Source organism: Scomber japonicus, chromosome 16 (assembly GCF_027409825.1).
Source record: "Scomber japonicus isolate fScoJap1 chromosome 16, fScoJap1.pri, whole genome shotgun sequence".
In the NCBI taxonomy this organism is placed as follows: Eukaryota; Metazoa; Chordata; class Actinopteri; order Scombriformes; family Scombridae; genus Scomber; species Scomber japonicus.
Window position 1 is genome coordinate 23389114 of NC_070593.1, and position 21573 is coordinate 23410686.

Consider the following 21573-nt stretch of genomic DNA (forward strand, 5'->3'; position numbering starts at 1 on the left):
AGTCAAACCAGATTTCACTTAATCATAATTCAAAATGAAATCAAATGAAACATTTTTTTTAATTTGTGGTAAATGTTTTATTTACAAGTCCACAAGTCATGATGAATATGACTCAGAAATTATTCAACATCAAAAATACAATACTAGTACTACTCTACATGTGTGACTTCAGGGCGTTTTGATGAGGCAGAGCCATCTCTGAGGTACTTCATGAGTGCTCCTGTCCTCTGTGTCATCGTAAGGGATGTGCCACGAGTCTCTTGAAGTCTGGAGGATGGTGTCATAGCTGGGAATGATCTAAAAACACATAAATACACAGTTAATTAATATGCTTCACCCTTTCCTCTCATACCTTTCCCGCCCTTGTGTTTTCTTTCATCCTCACCTGAAATCGAACCCTCCTGCCTGCTGTGACAGTTCCGTACACCACCAGCTGGTGCCCTCTCTGCCATTTGAAGAAGAGCCGTCTGGCGGCTCCATCGGACAGGCAGGCCTTGTGGTCCCTCATCAGGTCCTTGCTCACAAACCGACAGTGGTTTCCAGAATTCAACGAGGCATAGAGCAGGAAGGGGTCGTCCTCTGAACTGATGAACACAATGACAGGCAGATGTGACGTAAACACTTTTAACATGAAGTTAACCAAAAAGGCTCTAAATAAACAGAATAACAATGTGCTGAATGCCGCATGTGATTTCATACTCCCTTATTCAACTTTATTCTATTAGCCAGCCACCCACGTGCTGCAGCCTTGTCATGTGATTACTACAACAAAACCCTTTGATTTTAATAACAGCTGTAAATAATGCACAATTAAAATTCATTGAATAAAAGCATTCCTGTGAGATAAGATTCCTTTCCCAGGAAAAATAACCTATTTTGCTTTAGCTGTCTACATGTGTTTTATGTGTTTTCCATGGAGCATTTATCCTTTTTTTTTATCAGGTGCTCACATGTTTTCAGTAAAGAAGCAGTGAGCTTTCTGCTGGATAAGTTTCATGTCGTTTTTGTCCCAGGATCTGGAGGGCCGTAGCATGTGTTTCCTCCCCAACACCAGAACACTCAGGCCTTGACGCTCGAGCTCCGACACCACTGCCAACAACTGAAACACACACACACACACACACCCACATTAAAACTTTTATATATTCTCACATTAAAAAAACAGATCATGAATATCATATGACACCATCATGTCTGTATGCCGGCTCTATTAACTGTGAACAACCACACCTAACAATGCAAGCAGCAACAGCAGCTTCTACATGATTAATACAAGTCTGAAGTTTACACATCATATCGCTTCCAGTTAATACTATGACAATGGCTGTTAAAGTGTGTGTGTGTGTGTGTGTGTGTGTGTGTGTGTGCAGGATAATAAAACACGACTGTGTGTGTGCAAAAGATAAGCAGCAAAGATAGAGTCACACAAATTACAATTAATGTCAGGACTGGCATGACAAATACACACATCAATGTAACAGAGTTAGAGACATATGAAAATTGTGTACACCTGCATTTACACACATTTCACACACCACCAGTCATGTTTTTCGATATGCCTCAGACAGGAAGAACAGTGTATGTTAATGGCCCTGGATGTGACTGGGACTACCCTGGGCTACTAAGTACTGTGAAATGTTACTTATTTCCACATCAAAAACTTCTACTTTTTCACTTGTGCAGTATTTCAGCAACAAATTGCTATAAAGGTATTAGCACTAAATGCTTGCTGCTTATAGTATTGTATTATTTTCTGGCCTTAGAAGCATTAAAAAATCATAGATTCAGCAAGTGTCATAAGCTGTGCTTGTTGGCTTCTGATTTAATTCATTTTGATAATTTTGACATTTGAATAAAAGTTTTTTTGGCAAGTGGTCCTGATGTAAATTTCTAGGACTTTTGCATTCATTTTAATAATTTAATGAACTTTCCCGCAAACCAGATTGGGGCGAGATAGGGAAATTGCTCGATCCATCTCTGCGTTTGAACTTTCCTTTGACTTGCAGCCGCAGAACATCTGAGAGGAGACGCGATATGTTTGAGGACAGAGAGACAGACAGTTACGTTGACGCACGCACTCACATCCTGACAGATAGACAGATGTGGGCAGGCAGACAAGATAGCTAGGTGTTGTTCTAATCAGGTACTGGCCAGTTATAAAAGACACCTCCCACGCACATATGTTCACACACAAAAAACACGTTGCGAGGTTAGTCATAGCGCAACAGTCAGAAAAGCCCCTGGGTTGGTCCGACATGTACGTAGGATGAAACCACTAAGAACTGAACTGTAAAACTGTGTGTGCATATGCAAGAACTGTGAAAAAGTAGTGTTAAACTGCTGTAAAATGTATAGCTTATCATTCTGCATGCATATCTGTGTGCTCTCACCGTCTCTGACTGCCTGCATTTGTCCTTGTTGGAGTTTGCTACATTCAGGCCATCTATAACCACGTCAAAAGCTGGTTTCCTCTTCACAAATGCTTTGAACCTCTCCAACTCCTGAACAGAAACACACAGAGAAGACAGTTCACACACTGTTATAAATAGAAAAGACAAGTCAGTGGAAGGGAAGATTCTGAGAAATGCATGAAGAGATGCATGTTTTAGTAACTGTGTACTGTGTCTTCATGTACATATTCAGACAGGTAAACTGGGTTCAGACCAGTTCAGCCTCCACAGTATCCCTGCTTGCACCTGAACAAGCAGAGAATTTTACAGTGTTGTGTGTAAACATAAAGGAATCTTACAGATGCAAACAGATCATACAGGTACACAGAAATGTAACAAAGACAATAATTGTACAATACAGTACACAATTATAAAAGATTGTCAAACATCAGCAAGGTGTTATATTTTCCTTATATTAAACTGTGTATATCATGGAGAAAGAAAGTAAGCAATGCTCTACTTGTTGCCTTTATATTACATCTTCTGATGTCATTTAGGTGCCGCCAGCCAGGAGTGAAACTCCATTTAATTGACACATAAAAAGGAAAAGCACTGAATAATTTTCCACTAATATTTTTTCCTTTTTTATTCACACTTAAAGCCACTTTTAGGTTTTCTTTAATTATTCATCTAATAAGACAGTACATGATCTCAAATTTACTCTTACTCTACATAATTTCCCTTCACGACCATTGAGCCAAATCAGAAATGTGTTCATGTCCATATGTTAGGTTGACCTCACCTAACTGCCTGCTTCTCTGAGAAGTTTAGTGACTCCATAAACTCCTGAGTAACAAATTCAGGAGTTTGTTCCTCATTGCGGTTAGGCACCGAGGCTGAACTCCAGCTGTGAGGTGAATGGCCTGATGGTTGGCTGCTTTTCTGCACTGACTGATCAAAGGCCTGCCAGTAAAAATAAAAAAAAGTCTACTCAGCCCTTCCTTCTCTGTATCAACATGGCAGAGGGCCAGCTAGTAGCCTGAGTGACAGGAGTAATCAAAAAGTTAAGACTTTATAACATTAATCTTCATGGGGCAAAATTCAGCTTGGATACACACTAATATGACAAAATGTAAAGAAGGCATTTGGTCACACTTTATCTGCACAGTCCAGTATTCATACTTCCTATAAAGGGGCTGAGATATAGTCTGTAACAAAAAAAGGCTACTGTGGAGAGTCATCTGTAGATGTTCAAGCTTAATTTTAGTATTACTGCCTCACCTAAAAAATGACACATATAGTCATGTTACACTTTGTAGAACATTTTTTGTCATCTGATAGTTGAATATGAACAACACAATTTTTCTTTTGCACTACAAGGAATGAGAAGGGTTTCATCAACGTAACACGGGTAGAAATGCTCACCAAGTTTCTCACCATCTCAGACCCCCTTTTTTATTTTTTTAAAACTTTCTCAGCCACCTGTGCGTCCCCTTCTAGTCAGTGAAAAAGGACTGTCTCACAACTTTGTACTATACCAGGAAAGTTGTGCAGCAGCTTAGTATAGGCCACCAGCACGGGAACATTGTTAGTACTTTCAATTTTAGATAGCGACAGTATGGAAATAGGCTTCTGTGAATTCCCCTGGACTCGAAACTTGACTGCGCATACTGTCACGAACACTCGATCAAAATGTGACAGTAAAAATATAAAAAAGGGTTGTAATGGTCCTCCTCTGAAGGAACTGGACTCTATAACTATATACTATATATATATATACGTATATATATATATAGTATACCTATATATGTATATATATACATATGGACTATTTAAATTGCCTGCCAAGCCCTGTTGATGCTACTCTGGTATACATTTTGATTGTGTTAATTTATAATCAACAAAGTGTAAAAACACACTTACAATACTGAATACACCACAATAATTAATCCTCCAAAGAATGTGCAGTTTCACATTGGAGGCTGGGTTTGGTTGAGATGGGGGAGATGCATGTGTGTGTGTTTGGGTGTGCGGAAAACAGAATGTGAGAAAAACAGCTGATGGATGAGAGACAGATGGAAGTTTGGAGGTGAGGAGAGAGAAAGGTGATGATAGAAGATTGGTGGAAAAAAGAAATAGTAAAAAAGTTTGTTTTTTTTAAAAAAAAAAGAGAGATTAAATTTGCAAATAAAGAGAGCGTGAAGGCAGGAGAAGGAAGAGGAGAGACGGAGAGAAAGACGGAGAGAAAGTCCAGTATAATTATCCAGGGACTTTCCAGAGCTGATATGTGAAACCAGCTCTTTGTGCTGCTGTGGATAATATGACTGCTTAAAACACACAGACAGACACACACACACACACACACACACAAACCTAGACACATTTGCACTTGCATACATAAGTCTACAGTGCCACTTATGCACCACTATGACACAAAGCGTGGTGGTATTCAGAAAAGCTAGCCCACAGCTGATGGGCTGTATGCATATGGATACTGCAAGCTGCAAGCTACATCTAAATGTACATGTACAGTTTTAACCACCGTTTACTGGAAACTTCCTCTTTTCTAGTCCTTATACTGGTTTCACCTTTTTCTGAACCTTTACATGTTGATTTGGTTGTAATTCTATGTTTTCATCACAAAAGTACTTAAAATCTACAGGAAGTACAGCTTTTATGATTGATAATGACATAAAAACTACACTGAGAATCCATCTTACATATTAAACCTACTGTTGCATTATATCATTACATCACATTTTTGAGCTAATATTACATCCAAATGGCATTTAATGGAAAATCCTTTCTGATAATAGCAAAAACAGCAGATCGTTATATAGTAGCTAATCGTGTATGACTTTCATTTTAATTTTCACTGCATCTAACTGTTATATTTGCCCCTGAAATGAAACTGGGTCATGAACTGAAATGCCTTAAAGTTAAGAAACAGTCTATATCAGGAAAGACAGAGATAAGAGTGTTTAAAAGTTCAAGTTTTCTGTTCCTGTTTAAATAAGTCTTGTCTTGTTTCGAAGGTTAATTTAGCTCTAACAGTCTAAACAGAAAATGACTCCCTTCACAATTGAAGCTAACTAGCTAGCTAAACTCTGCATCTTCAAATGTTAGCCATGTCTGTCACTCCTCAGACTAAAATATCTCAACAGCAATTAGACATTCAATTTTATATAGACAGTGGTGGTGCCCAGACGGCGTATCCTAATAGATAGATAGATAAATACTTTATTAATCCCTCATGTGCAGCACCGGACATTCCCTGTAGCGCCATCATGAGGTTCACATTTGTGGTTTGGGGTGAAACATTGCAACTGTTGAATTTCTATGAAATGAATACCGACATTTATGTTTCCCTCGGACTGTAATAATTTCTTTGTTTACTGTCAAAAATTCAATTTGTTCAATACTAATAAATAAATAAACTTTCAAAACTAATGGCATTAGCCTCTGCTGTGCTTTGTGTTAATAAGCAAATGCATGCTAACACCCTAAAGTTAGATGGCATACAAGGTAAACCGAATACCTACAGTCTCAAAAAATTACTATTTTGTTAATTGAAAGTGAAACCAAGTGGGTTCCTCTAATTAATAATTGCTGTTCTGTCAGTTTGATTTATGTCACACATGGCTTTCTGCTTTTCTGGTCACTCGATGCAGTGTGAAAAAAGCACATCTCCTCTGCTTTGTCACCTTATCTGACTTGATCCCTGTCTACTTTATTCCGTGTCTGTGTATATCTAATATGTGCTTTAAAATGCATCATGATTTCCTGCTGGCTGTGACTCTACTGATCACCAGACGCAGACAGACGTCCACTCCTTCCTTCTCTTTCTCCGTCTATCTCTGTCCCTCCCTGCATCTGTCATCTCTCTGTTGTCTGAATAACTCTGTTTGCCCATAAAATGAATTGCCTTAAATGGCAAATTAATGAACTGGAGTGTAGCTACGTGTCTGTCTGCCTTCCTCTCTTCTGTCTGCTTGGCGGGAGGTCGCTGTGGTCCAGATTCACATGGTGCTCCACATGGTGGAAATCCCCTCAATTTAACTAACTATTCCACTGACAAACTTCCCCTGACTACAGAAACACACAAAGGGAGACAGCAAACGTTGTCTCTGCTCATAAATTGAATATGACATGTTATTATTTACATATTACTGATGTTGCCAAGCTTCTTTCTGGCACTATTTCAGATAAAAATGCAAGTTTCTTGCCATAATGATACTAATAAATTACAGCCAGGGTATTCCAGTCCAGTGAAAATAATTGCACCCTGCATCCCTGTGTACATACTGTATGCAGGGATGCATCTTGGTTTTTAAAAATGGAGCATGCAATTTTAAAAAATACAGCCCTGTATGCAGCCCTGCTTCAAGATCCTGCTTCTGTCAGTTGAAATTGTGTCTGTTGAACAGGTGGTGAGAGCTCTGATTCCTGGAGAGCATTTAAAACATGACACATTCACCTTGATTCACTACCCTTGTTTACTGTAACAGCAGGAAAAAATACTGATTTTGCATTTGCTTTCATTTTATTTTTTGAGTGTAAAACTTGTTAGATTACGTTGAAAGTGAGACTAGAAACTGTTGCAGGTTAACTGTATAATTATCTGGATGCTCCTGTTATCTATATCAGATATTAACCTTATCCCAATCACTAACACTGACACTGTAAAGTGGTGGAAAGTAACTAAGCACTGTAATTGAATATATATTATGTTATTGTACTTGTATTTTCATAACAGATTAAGTTTTTACATTATAAACTCATAATGAATTCACAAAATACAGTTCAGATTCAAGCTTACACTGTTTTGGCTTGTGACCCCTTATTAAAAAGAGCAGTGTCTGCTTGGCTGTACTTGACACCTTTTCAGATGTCTATGAGTTGTTAGCAGTTCCCCTCTTCACTTCTCTGATGGTTTCATTTGAATAACTGTCTGAGCCGCAAAGAATATTATACCACAAAAAAAAAAAAAAAGATCACAGAGGTCTTTCTTTCATTCTTCAGACCCCCCATATTAAACTTGTGATCCTAACCATAAATTGGAAAGCACTGGACTAAACCAGCTAACTGTATAAAAAGTTTGTTAAAATAGTCACACCATAATCAACTACAACAGTAAATGCCGCTTACACACTGGTGCATCAGTAGTATTATTAATATCTACCTACTACCTATCTAACTACTTTTTCCTTTGATACTATTTTGCTGATAACTGTATTTTCACACTGCTGTGTTGTTAGTTTTGTCTATGTAAAAGTGATTACTTACTTACTTACTTACATCACTGCCGGTAAACCTTACATTTAAATTTGTGGATGAATGACTAAATATCAAACTCAGAGAAATGAATCAGTACAGTCTTGGAGCCAGATGGACAAGAAGTCTTTTTAAAAGGAGGTCTGTTGTTAACCTGTTCTCTTCTCATTCATCTAGATAGTGAAAGCAGCAGTTTGAGCAGTTGCTAATCTGCTTAAACAAACCTCAAAAGTCCGGAGCTGCATGTGAACCAATGACGCCATCTAGCAGAGGTTAAGGAGCTAGAAAAACTACCACACTATGATATTTGATAGATAAGCCTCAATGGATATCTGATCTTTGATTTTTTAACACATTTTTTGAAATATTGACTTTCTATTGAGGATTAAAAGTGTCCATTTACAAAGAGAAAAACTGGAAAAACACCCAATTTCAAACTTCTCAAACTGCTGAAGTTGAAAGTTCACAAACTTTTACTAATTAATAAAAGAAAGAAACCTGGTTAAAATGTAGATCAAACCCACCTCTGGTGTGGTCTTTTTGAAAACATCTCGGCCTTGAATGATGTCTGTCATGACTCTGTCTTTCAGCTGCTGGTACTCCTCCGCAGTCAGCTGGATGGACTCCAACTGTGTCCCACAACACCTGCACACACCCCTAACACACACAAATACACAGTACATACTTATATAATATACCTAAATTACAGGATGTCAACACAAAAAAGCTGTTATTAAGTGTGTTAATGTTGAAGAAGAAAGTGGTGTCATTACTTTGGAGTGGCCTTGGTCCAACTTCCCGTCCATTTCTCCCCTGAGAGGCTGAAAACATGGAGGAAGACAGACAGTGAAGAGGTGGAGACAGAATCTCACTTTTATGCTGTGGAGATATAAGGATCTATATATATATATATATATATATATATATATATATATCCTGAGTTGTATTATCACACTGCAAGAGAAACCAGCTCTACAATACATTTCTGTGTGATTATACCTGTAAAAAAATTAATGCCTTTTATTATAATGTATTTGATATGATTGTTGATATTTGAATATTGTATATTTATTGCTAATCATCTATTAATGTATATATTTTTCATGTACTGCTTTGGCAAAATAGCTTCTGACCTGTCATTCCAATAAAACGTATTTGAACTTATTTGAATTTAAATAGAGAAATTAGAGCAAAGAGTGACGTGTGGTTGTGTATAACAATAGAAGTGAAACAGATCATGTGAAGTTCGTGCAGACTTTATGATCATCGCTGTATTAAATTTGGAGAAAGTTGGATCTGTGCATTCCTATGTGTTTTTAATGAGACCAATATAACTTTTTTTAATTTATCACAAAATATCTGTATCTGTATCCATATCTTGGAAAACATATTGACAGACTTTGACACAGTTTAGAGAAGTGATGCATCTGAGTTTAGGAAATCTTGTAACCTGCCTCCCATCTAACCCTCATTATCTTTCTGGCTCTCTTGTACCTCTCAAACCAGGTCTTGATGGTGCTGGTGAGGCTCTGCTGGGAGTAGATCTGGTTATTCCTCATGTAGAGCAGAATCCCCAGCAGCCTCTCCTGGTGCTCGGTGTCAGACATGACCTCTGCTCCCTGCCCCTCTTCCTCCTTACTATTGGTCACTCTCTTAAACAGAGCGTCCCAGGTTTCCTGGTGTGGGCTCAATCCGTTTTCAATTAACTCATCATAAAGGGCCCAGGCGGTGGTCGTGTCACCATTTAGCATTGCTGCAGTGATGATGTCACCGTAGTTACGAGTTGATGGGGTAAAGACCTGTTGGGATGCCAGTAAAAACAGCTGATGATAGAGCTCCATCTCCAGTATGACAGGGATGTGATAACAGGGGTGAAAAGATGAATAATAACACTAATTTTTAAATGAGTCGTCACTTTAATGAACGTTTTAAAGCAATAATCACCTTCTTAACCTCCTGCAGTATGTCGATAGCCTCCCTCCACCTCACTGTCTGGCTGAAGGACTTGATAAAAAGGCTGGAGGCCCCTGTGTCCAGAGAGGGGAAACTTCCTCGCATGATGTCATAGACATCGAAGACCTCTGCTTCGTGGCCACCTCTCACACAAAGTGTCAGGTACCGTAGTAACAGCTCATAGGATAGCGTTCCAGTTTCCATGGCTACAAAAGTCAGCAAGGACCTGTGGCGGAAGAGGTACATGTTGATTTATGACCTTTAAAGTGGATACAAAACAATCTGCAAGAGTTTCAAAAGTCAGAGACACACAAACACCCTCTTTCTCCTCCTCTTACTTAGCAGTATCCAGCTGGGCCCCAGAGGAGAACAGTGCATTCATCATCCTGATGTCAAAACGTTGCATATTTCCATGAGACTCCTTCAGCTTCCTCCACTCAGCAGGAGACAGCGGGTGCTCAGGAGGCTGCATCTTCCCTAGAAAACCCCCAAGCAAAACTATGCTATTTGTTTCTTAAACTGTTGTATTTTGTACAAAAAGCTCTGACAGTAACAGTGGAAAAAAGCCTTGTAGCCAGTTGCAGTTTCCCCTACCTGCTTCTCTGCTCTCCCTCCTGACAGGCTCCCCCCTGACACGCTCCTCATTCTCATCCTCATGGGCCATGGGTGCTTTCCTCTTCAGCATCTCTGCCGTCCTCTTCGCCGTTCCAGCAGCGAACACAGATTTGTGGAAAGACTGCTCCTTTTTACCTCTTCTCTCCACTGTACCATCCCACAATTCCTCCTCCGCCCATCTGTTAGTGCCATGATTCCCTCCGGCCTGTCTGTTGGTCTGTTTGTTGTTCCTCCTATCTGTCTCTTTGCTGCGGGCAGGGTTATAGTTTGTGTGTCTGGTACACAGAAAGCGTACAGTGGGAGGCACCACTAATGACACAGGAGTGTTTATGGTGAGAAAAGCTGAAGTTCCTTGGTGGAAGAAAGGCTGTAGTGGTTTTAGGCATATTCTGACTTTTAAAATCAAGGTGGAGCCCATGTTAGGATGTGTGAAACCTCTGTGATTGTGAGAATTTAGTATAAATTATTTATTACTACTTCACATCAGTTAAAAATCCTGATCTTTCATAGCATACACAAACTGTATTAGCCAATTATCTCCCTGTTTGTTACATGAATGAATACTCTGAAGGTGAGACGAGCCAGCTAGTAGTTACTGAAACACATCTTTCACTCTCTCGTTGGTTCTGTTTGTACACCATTCAAAACACTTTAAACGACATTCACTCTTTAACCTGAAAGACGTCTTCAGCTATTGTTCAGCTTCTGAACCTTCAGGGACAAACACACATATGTGCAGGCATGAGTCCGGTCGCACACTTTTAAACGTCATCAACGTATGACAGCTCTCCGGTTTGTGAGCTGCGTCAAGTTTAAAACCAACAAAAAGCATACACATACCGGAACCAGAAATCTGATTTCAGAATAAAAGTTCAAAACAGACACAAAATGATCAGTTTATAAAAATAAGGAAATATGTCAACTTCATGTAATGTATTTTGATGCTTTATTGTGTACTTCTGTAAAAGGGGGTGAGATTCTGTTAGTAACCCTCCACCCCCCCCCCCCAAAAAAATACCATTACTTTGAAAAATAACTCGGAAGCTCTATTCCTGTTTTGTGAGCTAATTTGATGTCAGTTTAGCGTCGCTTAGCTACTTTGCTCAACTTTAAGCAGTTTTTGACTTTTGAGATAGAAAAACTTACACTCATGACAGTTTAGGACTACTTCTTAGCAAGCATGGCTAAAGAGAAAGAGCCTCACTGGTCAGACGTTTTGAAAAGGAGGTTAGCAAACTCCCAGAAAGGTGAGAAATACTGTAAAGTGATGTTTGCTAACGTGAGCTAACTCACTGAGAATTGAACGTACTGAGTTAAAGATGAGTGAACATTAACAGTAATGTGTGTTGTTTGGTTTATTTACTGACTCCGAGTGTTTTTCTACAATATCTGTGTTTCTGTAAAAGAAGAGCGAAGCGAAGAGGAAAATAAAGCAGAAGAAACTGAGCTGTTCACCAAATATTACACAGAGTGGAGGGGAGGAGACGACAGAGACAAGTCCTACAAGAACATCCCTCGGTTCTACTACAGGGTAAAATAAACATACCTTACATTTATAAGCCCAGTGAAAACTGCTGTCACTCACAAGTTAATTGTATTATGGTACAAGACAGTGCTAAACTCCCCAGCATTTGCCAATTAAGCGTGTTTTCTGTTTACAAGAATTGTTCAACTTTGTATCAGCAAGAATAGAAACAAGATATGTCATATAGGTATCTGTATGCTAATAATAATAATACAACTAATGGATTATATTACAGGTGTTATGCCACTGTATGGCAGGACACCCTGACAGGTGTTTACCGCTGGTATGATGAGCTGAAGGAGTCCAGGATATTGTCAGGATCACATCATTCAGTTGTACTATTAAATGATGATAATTTTACATTATATTCTTACATTATATAATGTGTGTTTTTTGCTTTGTTTTAAACACCTGAAACACTTTTAACACTTGAAATGATGAAGGCACTTGCAAATGACAGTATAACGGAAAATGCAAACCATACTCTGGTGTTTCATTTGACTTCTGTAAAGTGTGTCCAGTGTGTAGGATTTAGTGGCATCTAGTGGTGAGGTTGCAGATTACAACAAACTCAATATCCCTCCCCTTTAAAACATATAGGAGAAACTATAGCAGGTGTGAAACTCACAAAAAACGCCAAAGGTCCTCTTTAGACCCAGTGTTAAGTCTGTTCTGGGCTACTATAGAAACATTGTGTTACAATATGATGGCTCAATGGAAGAGGACCCCCTAAGTAGTTACGATTCTTATTTTCAGGTGATTATACACTAATGAAAACATGCTTAAGCATAAAATGGTCAGTTTCCACCAATTGCACACACTTTAAGATTTCATTAAAGTCTTGGATGGATAGGAAAAACAACACTGAATGTAAATGTTATTAACTCATGTATTGAGGTGAATAAGTGAAAATAAGTCTGATGATGTTGTTTTGCAGCTACCAGCAGAGGATGAAGTTTTACTCCAGAAGCTGAGAGAGGAATCCAGAGCAGTCTTCCTCCAGAGGAAAAGCAGAGAACTGCTGGATAATGAGGAACTCCAGGTATAACACTTTAAAATAGTCAGTCATAGAACTTACGACTGCAGTAATGACTACACTGATTATTTTATTGTATATTATTTGCCTGTGTGTCTGTAGAATCTGTGGTTTCTGCTGGATAAGCACCAGGTGCCTCCTGTGAGTGGAGAGGAGGCCATGATCAGCTATGAAGCCTACCTGCAGGTGGGAGAAAAGGCTGGACCCAAGTGCGCGTAAGTTAAAGGAAGTTCAACGGCAACAGTACAGTGTGGGTAAACCCCCTGTGGGTACTTTGTTGTTTCCTTCACGGATCAAAGGTTGACTGTGGGAAATACCCATGTTACCTTAAACTCTACATCCTCCTGTGCTGGCGTCTGGGATCTGATCACCTGAACTAACCCTGAAGGTGGAGGCGGTGATAAAAAATGAACTTCAGTGCACACATTGAACCAGGAAAAGGACATGAATTACGCAGATGGTGTTCACTGAAAGTTGAACATGGTTTAAGTTTCCCACAAGGAAGTAATGTGTTGACCTGTGGCAATAGAAAGAGATATTTGTCTTTACAGTCTGTAACAGAGACTACTTAGAAAAATAAAACCCAATTAAACAGACTTATTTTCTAGAAGACATGTGGTGTGTTTTTCAGATCAACTAGAGTAATTAATATATATATATATATATATATATATATATATTAATGAAAAGTAACAATCACCCCTCTTCTCTCCTCTTTTTCCTTCAGAAAATTCTTCACAGCCAGAGTGTATGCCAAGCTGCTCCACAATGACCCTTACGGCAGGATCTCTATCATGCAGTTCTTTAACTACGTCATGAGGAAAGGTCAGCACCTTCATCTGGCTTTCTCCTCTACTATGACTCCCACACTTTGAGCAGCTAAAATCTGCAAAGATAAAGAAATATATCTTGAACTGAGCAGATAGAAGAAAAGCAAACAGATGGAGGTCTTAAAGGCTTCCTGCTGTCAACCAATACAACATATGTATCATATCATATATATATATATAAATCATCATATTTGGTTTTGTCTGTATCTCCCAGTCTTGTTCACCTGTTTCTTCTTTTCTTTTCTGTCTGTGGATCCAGTGTGGCTGCATCAGACCCGGATAGGTCTGAGTCTTTATGATGTGGCAGGACAGGGTTACCTCAGGGAGTCGGTAAGCGTTTCCATCTGATTCTATCACAGATTTCTCTTCATAGTAATGAGCCAGATAGTAGCAGATAAGTAGACATTTCAAATGCTTGTTATTCTTTACAGGATCTGGAGAACTACATCCTGGAGCTGATCCCCACTCTGCCTCAGCTGGACGGATTGGAGAAGTCCTTCTACTCCTTTTACGTCTGCACTGCCGTCCGCAAGTTTTTCTTCTTCCTCGATCCCCTCCGTACCGGTGAGACTGAACCCTGCATTACTAAACACCATGAATTATAAACCAGTAAACAAGAATCATTTTCAAAATCAGCAACATCTTTTTCTTTGCTGAAGATGTTTGTCTCCTTTTTTTCAGGAAAGATTAAAATCCAGGATATCCTGGCCTGCAGTTTTCTAGATGACTTACTGGAGGTAGGTTGTGTTTTCCTTGCAGTTACAAAAGAAGTACCAAAAATTAGACAGTTAGAAGGGAAGTGCAGACAGTTGTTGCTATGGAAATGATACATCATCGTTACATTGGTGTAAACTGGCACATTGCAACTAGTGGAAAGTTTGAACTTGTCTCATTGTGAATCTTCAGTCTGAACTGGCTTTAAAATGTTACAAGTTTAAAAGCTGTCTACTCTATCAGCAAATGTTAACACTTAACTAAAACAAAGAATAAGTTTAATAAGTTACTGATATTGGAGTAGTTTTCTTAATGATTTGTCATTTTTTGGTTGTATTATAGTAATGAATTTAGTTTTTCTTGTTGCCCTACAAATATTTTAGTAGTACGTGTGCAGTACTTATTCATAACCTCTCTTACACACACACTCTCTCTCTCTATCGTTTCCTCTCTGTGTTTCCAGTTAAGAGACGAGGAGTTGTCTAAAGAGAGCCAGGAGTCCAACTGGTTCTCGGCCCCCTCGGCTCTGCGAGTCTACGGTGAGAGAATGTCTGTGTGAACTGCTGTGAACTTCACACTCTCACATCTAATGTTCATGTTTCTGAACGATCCTCAGGAAAAAAGCAGGTGTCAGGGAATCAGCCAGTACACTTTTTCAGCAGCATTTGGTATCAGTACTGCACAACATGTTATCATCTCTTTGGTGGAAATATTAGACTTATTCTATGAAACAGTTTGCAGCCTTATTCTTGTGCTGCTGAGGAACTCTAATTCAGTGATTGTCAAACCTAGAAAGCGAAAACCTTTGGTATATAACTGAAATATTTAAATTATGGAATTATAAATGACAGTGCATCTATTTAGTATGGGTGTTATTAGCTATTAATATCTATATAAACTCTTGCTTGTGTTTTTGCAGCTTTCTGATTTTTTTTTTAATTTTTTTATTTTCATGTCTTTCTCTCTACAGGCCAGTACCTCAACCTGGACAAGGACCACAATGGCATGTTGAGCAAAGAGGAGCTGTCACGCTACGGCACAGCCACCCTCACCTCAGTCTTCCTGGACAGAGTGTTCCAGGAGTGCCTCACCTACGATGGAGAAATGGTACGACAGAGAGCAAAGGCCAGGAGGAGTGCTGACACCATATTAAACAACAGCTTTGAAGCCTCTTAGCACAGATTCTCATGTCCTGTGTGGAGGCATTCATTAAGTTTCTTCACTCATTTATTCAGGCTGTTTTCTCTAGTTTGTCACCTGTGTGTATGTTAATGTTCAACTTCAAACAACCGTCTCCCATGTGGTTAATCTTCAGCTGTACAGTGTGTTCTCTCTAGCAGGAAAATGACAGGGTATTGGTGTTAAGTGGTTTGTTCTATTCAAATAACACATAACACATTTGCTTTCCTTCTGTTTCTTTTATCTATTTATTTTCTTCCAGGATTATAAGACTTATTTAGACTTTGTGTTGGCCTTGGAGAACAGGAAGGAGCCGGCAGCGTTGCAGTATATTTTTAAACTTTTAGACATGGAGAATCAGGGATACCTCAACGTCTTCTCCCTCAACTACTTCTTCAGGGTATCAACTACACACCCCTCACACAACACACTAAACAAGACATTGAGTCAAACAAGGTGTCATCCAAGCATGTTAGTTATTAGTCACAAAATTTTCACCTTAACTGCTGACTCTATAAGGCCCTCTTTGAGTGGGTGATTATTTAAATCTCCCACTCACCCACATGTTTATTCTACATTCACACTCACTTTGTTATGTGTTTCATGATGTTTTCTTGATGTTCTTCAGGCCATTCAAGAGCAGATGAAACTCCACAGTCAAGAGCCTGTCTCCTTCCAGGATGTCAAGGTAAACACAAACACACACACACACGTCTCTTTGTATTTATTAGGACCATCATACAAAAAAATAAGGTGGACCAAAATGTCCTCACTGTGGTTTAAAACTGAAAGTGGTGCTCACAAAGAAAAAGTTGAACATTGTAACCTCTCTCTGTCTTTCTCCTCAGGATGAGATCTTTGACATGGTGAAGCCTAAAGATCCCTACAAGATCACACTCCAAGATTTGGTCAACAGTTGCCAGGGCGACACGGTCACCAGCATCCTGATCGACCTCAATGGCTTCTGGACCTACGAGAACAGAGAAGTGCTGGTCGCCAACGACAACGACGGCAGCAACACAGCCGACCTCGATGACACCTAGAGGCCTAAAGAAGAATTGCCAACAAAAAACATCACACCTGTTAATATTTCATTTTGCAGGACATTAAACTCTGACCTGCTGACAAGTTTCAGCTGAACAGAAAAGAAATGAATAAGCTGGATGGAAGGAAGAAAATCAGGCATGGTGCTTTGTGTAAATAATAGTCCTGTGTTCTGTTGTTTATATTGTAAAGAAGACCTAATATACATGTTGTCATTTACATTTTTAAAATAAATGTTTCATTTTTTGACCATGCCTGTATGTTTCCATCTGCCTCAGCTTTCATGTTGTTTTATGCAGGCACCTCATCATTCACATCCACTGGAATTAAACATCCCACACACATCATAAACAATATATAGATACTGTATTGTAGTTTTAACCATACCTCAGTCGTCAGTGATTTGACATGATTTTTTACTCCTTGAGAGAACAGTGCCCCAAAATATGATGTTTTCTGTTGGTGATGAAGATGATCATGTTAAAACATCACAATTATATCAACAGAAATTATTTAAGAAGCATTCCTCCTAAAATGTTTAATCATAAGTAGAGATATACAGAACATGCTCACAGATTGATCAGCCTTGAGTTTTAAATGTTATTTTGATGTTGAGGGTAAACGGGTGCCATATTTCAACGTTTCTTGATGTATAAATGGATAAAACAGAATGAGAGAAGTTTATGGAATAAGAGGAATGGGATTATTTAACATGACATTCCATGAATGAAGCAGTTCTCTAGGCAGAAAAAATGGTAATATAAAATACTCAATACCTCTATAATAGTGGAATACTGTCATTAATAACTTTACATATACAATAAAACAACAAAAGTCAACTTTTTAAACTAAAGGTTTTTATTAATGCATTGAAAATATAAATATGTATATACAGTCATTACAATTTAAGATGCCAGTTAAAAGAACATTTTTGCATATGCTGGCCCTTCATTTAACTAAAGCGAGTCACCGAGCAACTAACTTTAAATCCCCTTTTAAAATCTCTTCTTGAAATGCATCATTCTCAAAGGAGGTGTGTGTAATTTTTTAGTCATTTCTGTGTTAGCAAGAGAAACCTCAAGGCTTCTGTGTATCTTCTACTCCTGTCTAAACCCTCTGCTCTCTAAGGAGGTCTGTAATTACACCACGCAGCCACATCAGTGGATTCAAATAATGAATAAGAAGCTTATAACAGTTCAGCCATAGCAGCTCGCCTGCTGTGCAGCTGAACAACCAGGAAACATTTCCACAAGGACACTTAAAGAAAGAACCTTCAACGCACACATGAAAGTTGAAGATCATCAGACTTTTTAAAGATTTAAACCAGACTAGTGTTATTATTTAAAATTGAAAAAATGAAAATTTGCACTTGCTACAAAAAATAAATCAGTAACAACCTTCATGTGACTTGTTTTGTTTTAACCAGCCCTTATTCTGACCCTGCAACAGTAATCTAAGGTAGATGTCTCTGCATGTATTAGATCTATTCATACATCAGCAGGGAGGTGATGAGGATTGGAAATCAGAGATAGCAGAGTTTTATATTTGATGAAGCTGAAACTCAAAAGACTCAAAACTGCTCTGATATCTGTTGTTTCTCTCCTGATCTCATCAAATGGTTAAAAAAATACATAAACAGTTTACTCTCCTTTGCAATGTTTAAAACTTTAAGGCCTTATTTTATATTTCTTAATGACAGAGATGACTGTATGGCAATGACAGGCTGAGCTGCAGAGGAGAATGCAATCCCAGTGTAAACTATCAATACACTAGCTCTGACTACTGAGTCAATCACTTCCTGTTAACTATCTTTTATACCTTACAAATGCACACACCAGGTCTGGACAACAGTATCAGAGACAAGAAGCACAGAAAGAGACTGAGAGCAGAAATGACAAGGCAGTGCCATTATCAAATCTGGTTACATTTATGACACTACTTATTTTGCATAAATATTTATATATTTTTATAGATTAGGAGGATCAACAGAGTTTGTGCTTAGCTTATGAATTCAGCCAACTGACTCAACAGATATCAGTTTAAAGTGAGTTGAGTCCAGTTGTTGTCCTCGTCTACAATTAGTTAAGTGATATGCGTCAGTCTTGCATATAATTATACATTATACACAAATGTACATTCAGGTAAAGGTAAGGCCAATGCAGCCACATGCACAGCCCTTATCAGTTTTCCCTGCGCTGTATACTAAGACCTCTTTTGACAAAATAAAAATATAGAAAAATAACAATATTGTTAATCTATACAGCTAAGTTAATTAAGGTTTTGTCAACGGATAGAAATGTGTGACTGTTGAGAGGGTTTGTGTCTGACATTTCAGGAGGGGAGTGGAGAAGGGACTCTGTTGCCGTCTGGAGTGTTGAGAGGAGATTCTGGTTGGAGCTCAAAGCTAATGTTTACAAAGGAGGCTCCGACTGCTTCTGGCTGCTCCACAGTAGCAGGGTGAGGAGCAGAGGGATCGTCCTGCTTGCCCCTTCGCTGCTCCACAAACCGGCGCTCTGCCTCCTCAGCCAGACGGTCCTCCTCCTCTTCCTCTTCCTCCTGCAGGAAGACAACAGCATGAGCACACTTACATGGTTAAGGTTTGTGCTCTTGCTCCTGCCTTTGTGTAAACAGATTTTTTAGGCGTGACTTTGTTCAGGTGAACATGGGAGATTCATTTGTAAAGCTCAAGGACGTACCTCTTTCTTCATGCGGTAGTACTCGTCTATGGCGTACTGGTATTTAGGAGTGGTGATGCCAAACAAAGAGGCCAGTCTCTCTCCCATGTAGTCACACACTGCAGGACACACATACACACAGTAAATTAAGGTAACTTCTAAAACTTGACACAAAAAACAACTCTAACTGTATACAGTAGTATTTTACCTGTGATAGTGGAGGTGGCCATTCTCCACATGTGGAACCACACATATGGCCCCCAGGTCAGTTTGGACTGGAACACAGATAAACAGAGAGAAGACAATTTGTCCATTATTGAAAAATGAAAATTGATGTAATATGGCATTTCAAATGATGTTTTTCTTGTAAGTCCAATGCAGTGTAGTAATAAGGAGCAGTCCTTCTATGGGCCTCTAGATGAGAACAGGGACAGTATTTAATTATGACATTAAATGAAGCCTGCAGTAAAGGCTATCATGTTTTCTAAATACATACATTATACATATACTATTTGATGCGTAACAACAAAGTATTAAGTGCATTAAGTGCCAGTTACTGTGTACATAGAGAGAATTAAACATTAAACATTAATACATATGATATGCTTTGTGAATGTACTCGTGTTAAAGTCATCCGCAGAGTCAGTATGGTTCCAGTAAAGTGAGTGTAAAATCAGCCTACCGAATCTACTTGAATGATGTCTTTTTTCACGGGTTCCTCTTCTTCCTCCTCTTCATCAGTGCTGTACTCCTCCATGGTCTCTCCACTGGCAAAGTAGACGATCCTACGCGGAACCTTTACGCCCCCCTGAGTGGCTGCAGAGTCACCCATCTCCACTGTCTCAAAGTCTGTCTGCCCTCCTTGACTCTGTCAAAATTATAGAATCAAATCAATTAATTTAACAAACATTAGGCTCTATGTTGTTACAGTTTTCTTAAATGATCTTCAAATGTGCTGTGTATCGTCCCAAATTATCAGACAAAACATTGTCACCACTGCAAATGAGGCTGAAGTCACCTTCTGATTTGGGGAAAAGTTAAGTGACACTCAGTTTTTGCACCACTTAAAAACCTTACATGTATCAAATATGGACTCTAGAGACTCGGCAAAATACATTTTCAGATGTGTAAAACCTAAAATATATTTGTAAAAACTGTCCTAATGAGATTTGCATGGAGAAATATAAATTGAATTTCAAAAAGCAGAGACTGTACTATAATGAAAGTCTGGAGTCCAGATTTGACACGTCTGTATATAGTAGTAGCCTACAGACCTTTTTTTTTACCCACACCTGGTTTAAATGTGGATGGCCAAAAAGCAATGATATCGCTTTTTCTGTTTTCAAAAGCAAAATAAAGGTTTGTTAAACGTGACAGTGGGTTTAAACAGCGTTAAGGCTTTTGTTACGATGCCTAACACTTTTTCACAAGTATAAGTGGTTCAAAAGCGGAGAGTCAGCCACTAAATGACATATCATTGGTTCCCAAGTTAGCTCACTATAGCTACTTTGTGTCTGTTGACTATTAGCTCGTCAGCTAAGGAAGTCAGTCGCTATAAAGCTAACAAGACTTTGTTTTATCATTCACGTACACGAAAATAAAGAGAGTTGTTTCGCACGGACTAACCTTTTCAGTTTCCATAGTTTGCCCCAAGGAGACGTTGACATTAGTTAAATACAACGACAAATCTGACATCGCTCCTTCTCTCTAACGACCAGCTTGTTGTTCTGACGACACTTCCTGTCTGAGTTTTTCAGAATAAAAGCTTTTTGTAGTTTTACTATTATAATATGCAGTATGTGTGGTCACTGCACCTCATAATATAAATTCACTTCTGTTGTAATAATATTCAGTGGCGTGGTCAATTGCATAATAGGCTATAAATTCAGTTATACTGTTATAATATGCAGTGTATGGTCAATGCACCGCATAATAAAAACTCAGCTCTATCATGATATGTAGGGTGTAGTCACTGCACTGCATTGGTTTACCCTAATATGTTACCTTACCCTCAACCAATCTCAGCCCTCATGCTTAAACCTAACTAACACAAGGTGATGCCACTTAGTGGAAGAGTAGTGTGGGTTGTGCCTTGTGATAGCTTGTTGTGTCACTTTCACCAACAAGGGATGAGAGAAGAGTCTTGTGATCAATTTTATATATAACCACTCCCTCCATGACCTTAAACGTGAATTTGCATGACTGTGTGAAGAAGTGTGCAGATTTTACAGCAAAAATACAAATTTCCAGGTAAGAAAGTAATTTTTTTGGACCAAGTCTATACTTTGATTAATACTGATACTGTTTAAGTTTGATTTATGTAACTTTTATTAGATTA

The 21573-nt window shown here is 38.7% G+C and overlaps 3 protein-coding genes across 3 annotated transcripts; 1 reads left to right on the plus strand and 2 right to left on the minus strand.

Moving 5' to 3' along the window:
* Positions 1-74: 74 nt before the first annotated feature.
* prorp (protein only RNase P catalytic subunit) lies at positions 75-10937 on the minus strand. Its single transcript, XM_053335465.1, has 10 exons — positions 10212-10937; positions 9956-10094; positions 9609-9843; positions 9159-9463; positions 8438-8485; positions 8189-8321; positions 2391-2501; positions 951-1099; positions 386-584; positions 75-297 (listed from the first exon to the last, which is right to left on the minus strand). The coding sequence occupies exons 1-10, from the start codon at positions 10648-10650 to the stop codon at positions 169-171; spliced, it is 1887 nt and encodes a 628-aa protein (XP_053191440.1). The 5' UTR covers positions 10651-10937; the 3' UTR covers positions 75-168.
* Positions 10938-11297: 360 nt separating this feature from the next.
* Positions 11298-16750, plus strand: ppp2r3c (protein phosphatase 2, regulatory subunit B'', gamma). The gene is made up of 13 exons (XM_053335466.1): positions 11298-11479; positions 11639-11763; positions 12695-12799; positions 12896-13008; positions 13521-13618; positions 13883-13953; positions 14055-14187; positions 14305-14360; positions 14801-14876; positions 15308-15444; positions 15779-15916; positions 16145-16204; positions 16365-16750. Exons 1-13 carry the CDS (start codon positions 11413-11415, stop codon positions 16557-16559), a joined length of 1374 nt encoding a protein of 457 aa, XP_053191441.1. The 5' UTR covers positions 11298-11412; the 3' UTR covers positions 16560-16750.
* Positions 16751-17395: 645 nt separating this feature from the next.
* Positions 17396-20930, minus strand: fam177a1 (family with sequence similarity 177 member A1). Its single transcript, XM_053335470.1, has 5 exons — positions 20862-20930; positions 19918-20103; positions 19444-19510; positions 19257-19354; positions 17396-19116 (listed from the first exon to the last, which is right to left on the minus strand). Exons 1-5 carry the CDS (start codon positions 20928-20930, stop codon positions 18892-18894), a joined length of 645 nt encoding a protein of 214 aa, XP_053191445.1. The 3' UTR covers positions 17396-18891.
* Between the last annotated feature and the right edge of the window lie 643 nt (positions 20931-21573).

Bases quoted from the DNA above. Each gene is read 5' to 3' on its own strand.
- ppp2r3c (XM_053335466.1), top strand. From the start codon at position 11,413: ATGGCTAAAGAGAAAGAGCCTCACTGGTCAGACGTTTTGAAAAGGAGG. The intron at 12,800-12,895 runs GTATAACACTTT...GTGTGTCTGTAG, and splicing joins TGGATAATGAGGAACTCCAG to AATCTGTGGTTTCTGCTGGA. The intron at 14,877-15,307 runs GTGAGAGAATGT...TTCTCTCTACAG, and splicing joins CTCGGCTCTGCGAGTCTACG to GCCAGTACCTCAACCTGGAC.
- fam177a1 (XM_053335470.1), bottom strand. From the start codon at position 20,930: ATGTCAGATTTGTCGTTGTATTTAACTAATGTCAACGTCTCCTTGGGG. The intron at 19,511-19,917 runs GTAGGCTGATTT...TCTGTGTTCCAG, and splicing joins ACATCATTCAAGTAGATTCG to TCCAAACTGACCTGGGGGCC. The intron at 19,117-19,256 runs GTACGTCCTTGA...GTCTTCCTGCAG, and splicing joins ACTACCGCATGAAGAAAGAG to GAGGAAGAGGAAGAGGAGGA.
- prorp (XM_053335465.1), bottom strand. From the start codon at position 10,650: ATGGGCTCCACCTTGATTTTAAAAGTCAGAATATGCCTAAAACCACTA. The intron at 10,095-10,211 runs GTAGGGGAAACT...GGGGTTTTCTAG, and splicing joins GAGGGAGAGCAGAGAAGCAG to GGAAGATGCAGCCTCCTGAG. The intron at 2,502-8,188 runs GTGGGTTTGATC...GTTTCTGTTCAG, and splicing joins TCAAAAAGACCACACCAGAG to GAGTTGGAGAGGTTCAAAGC.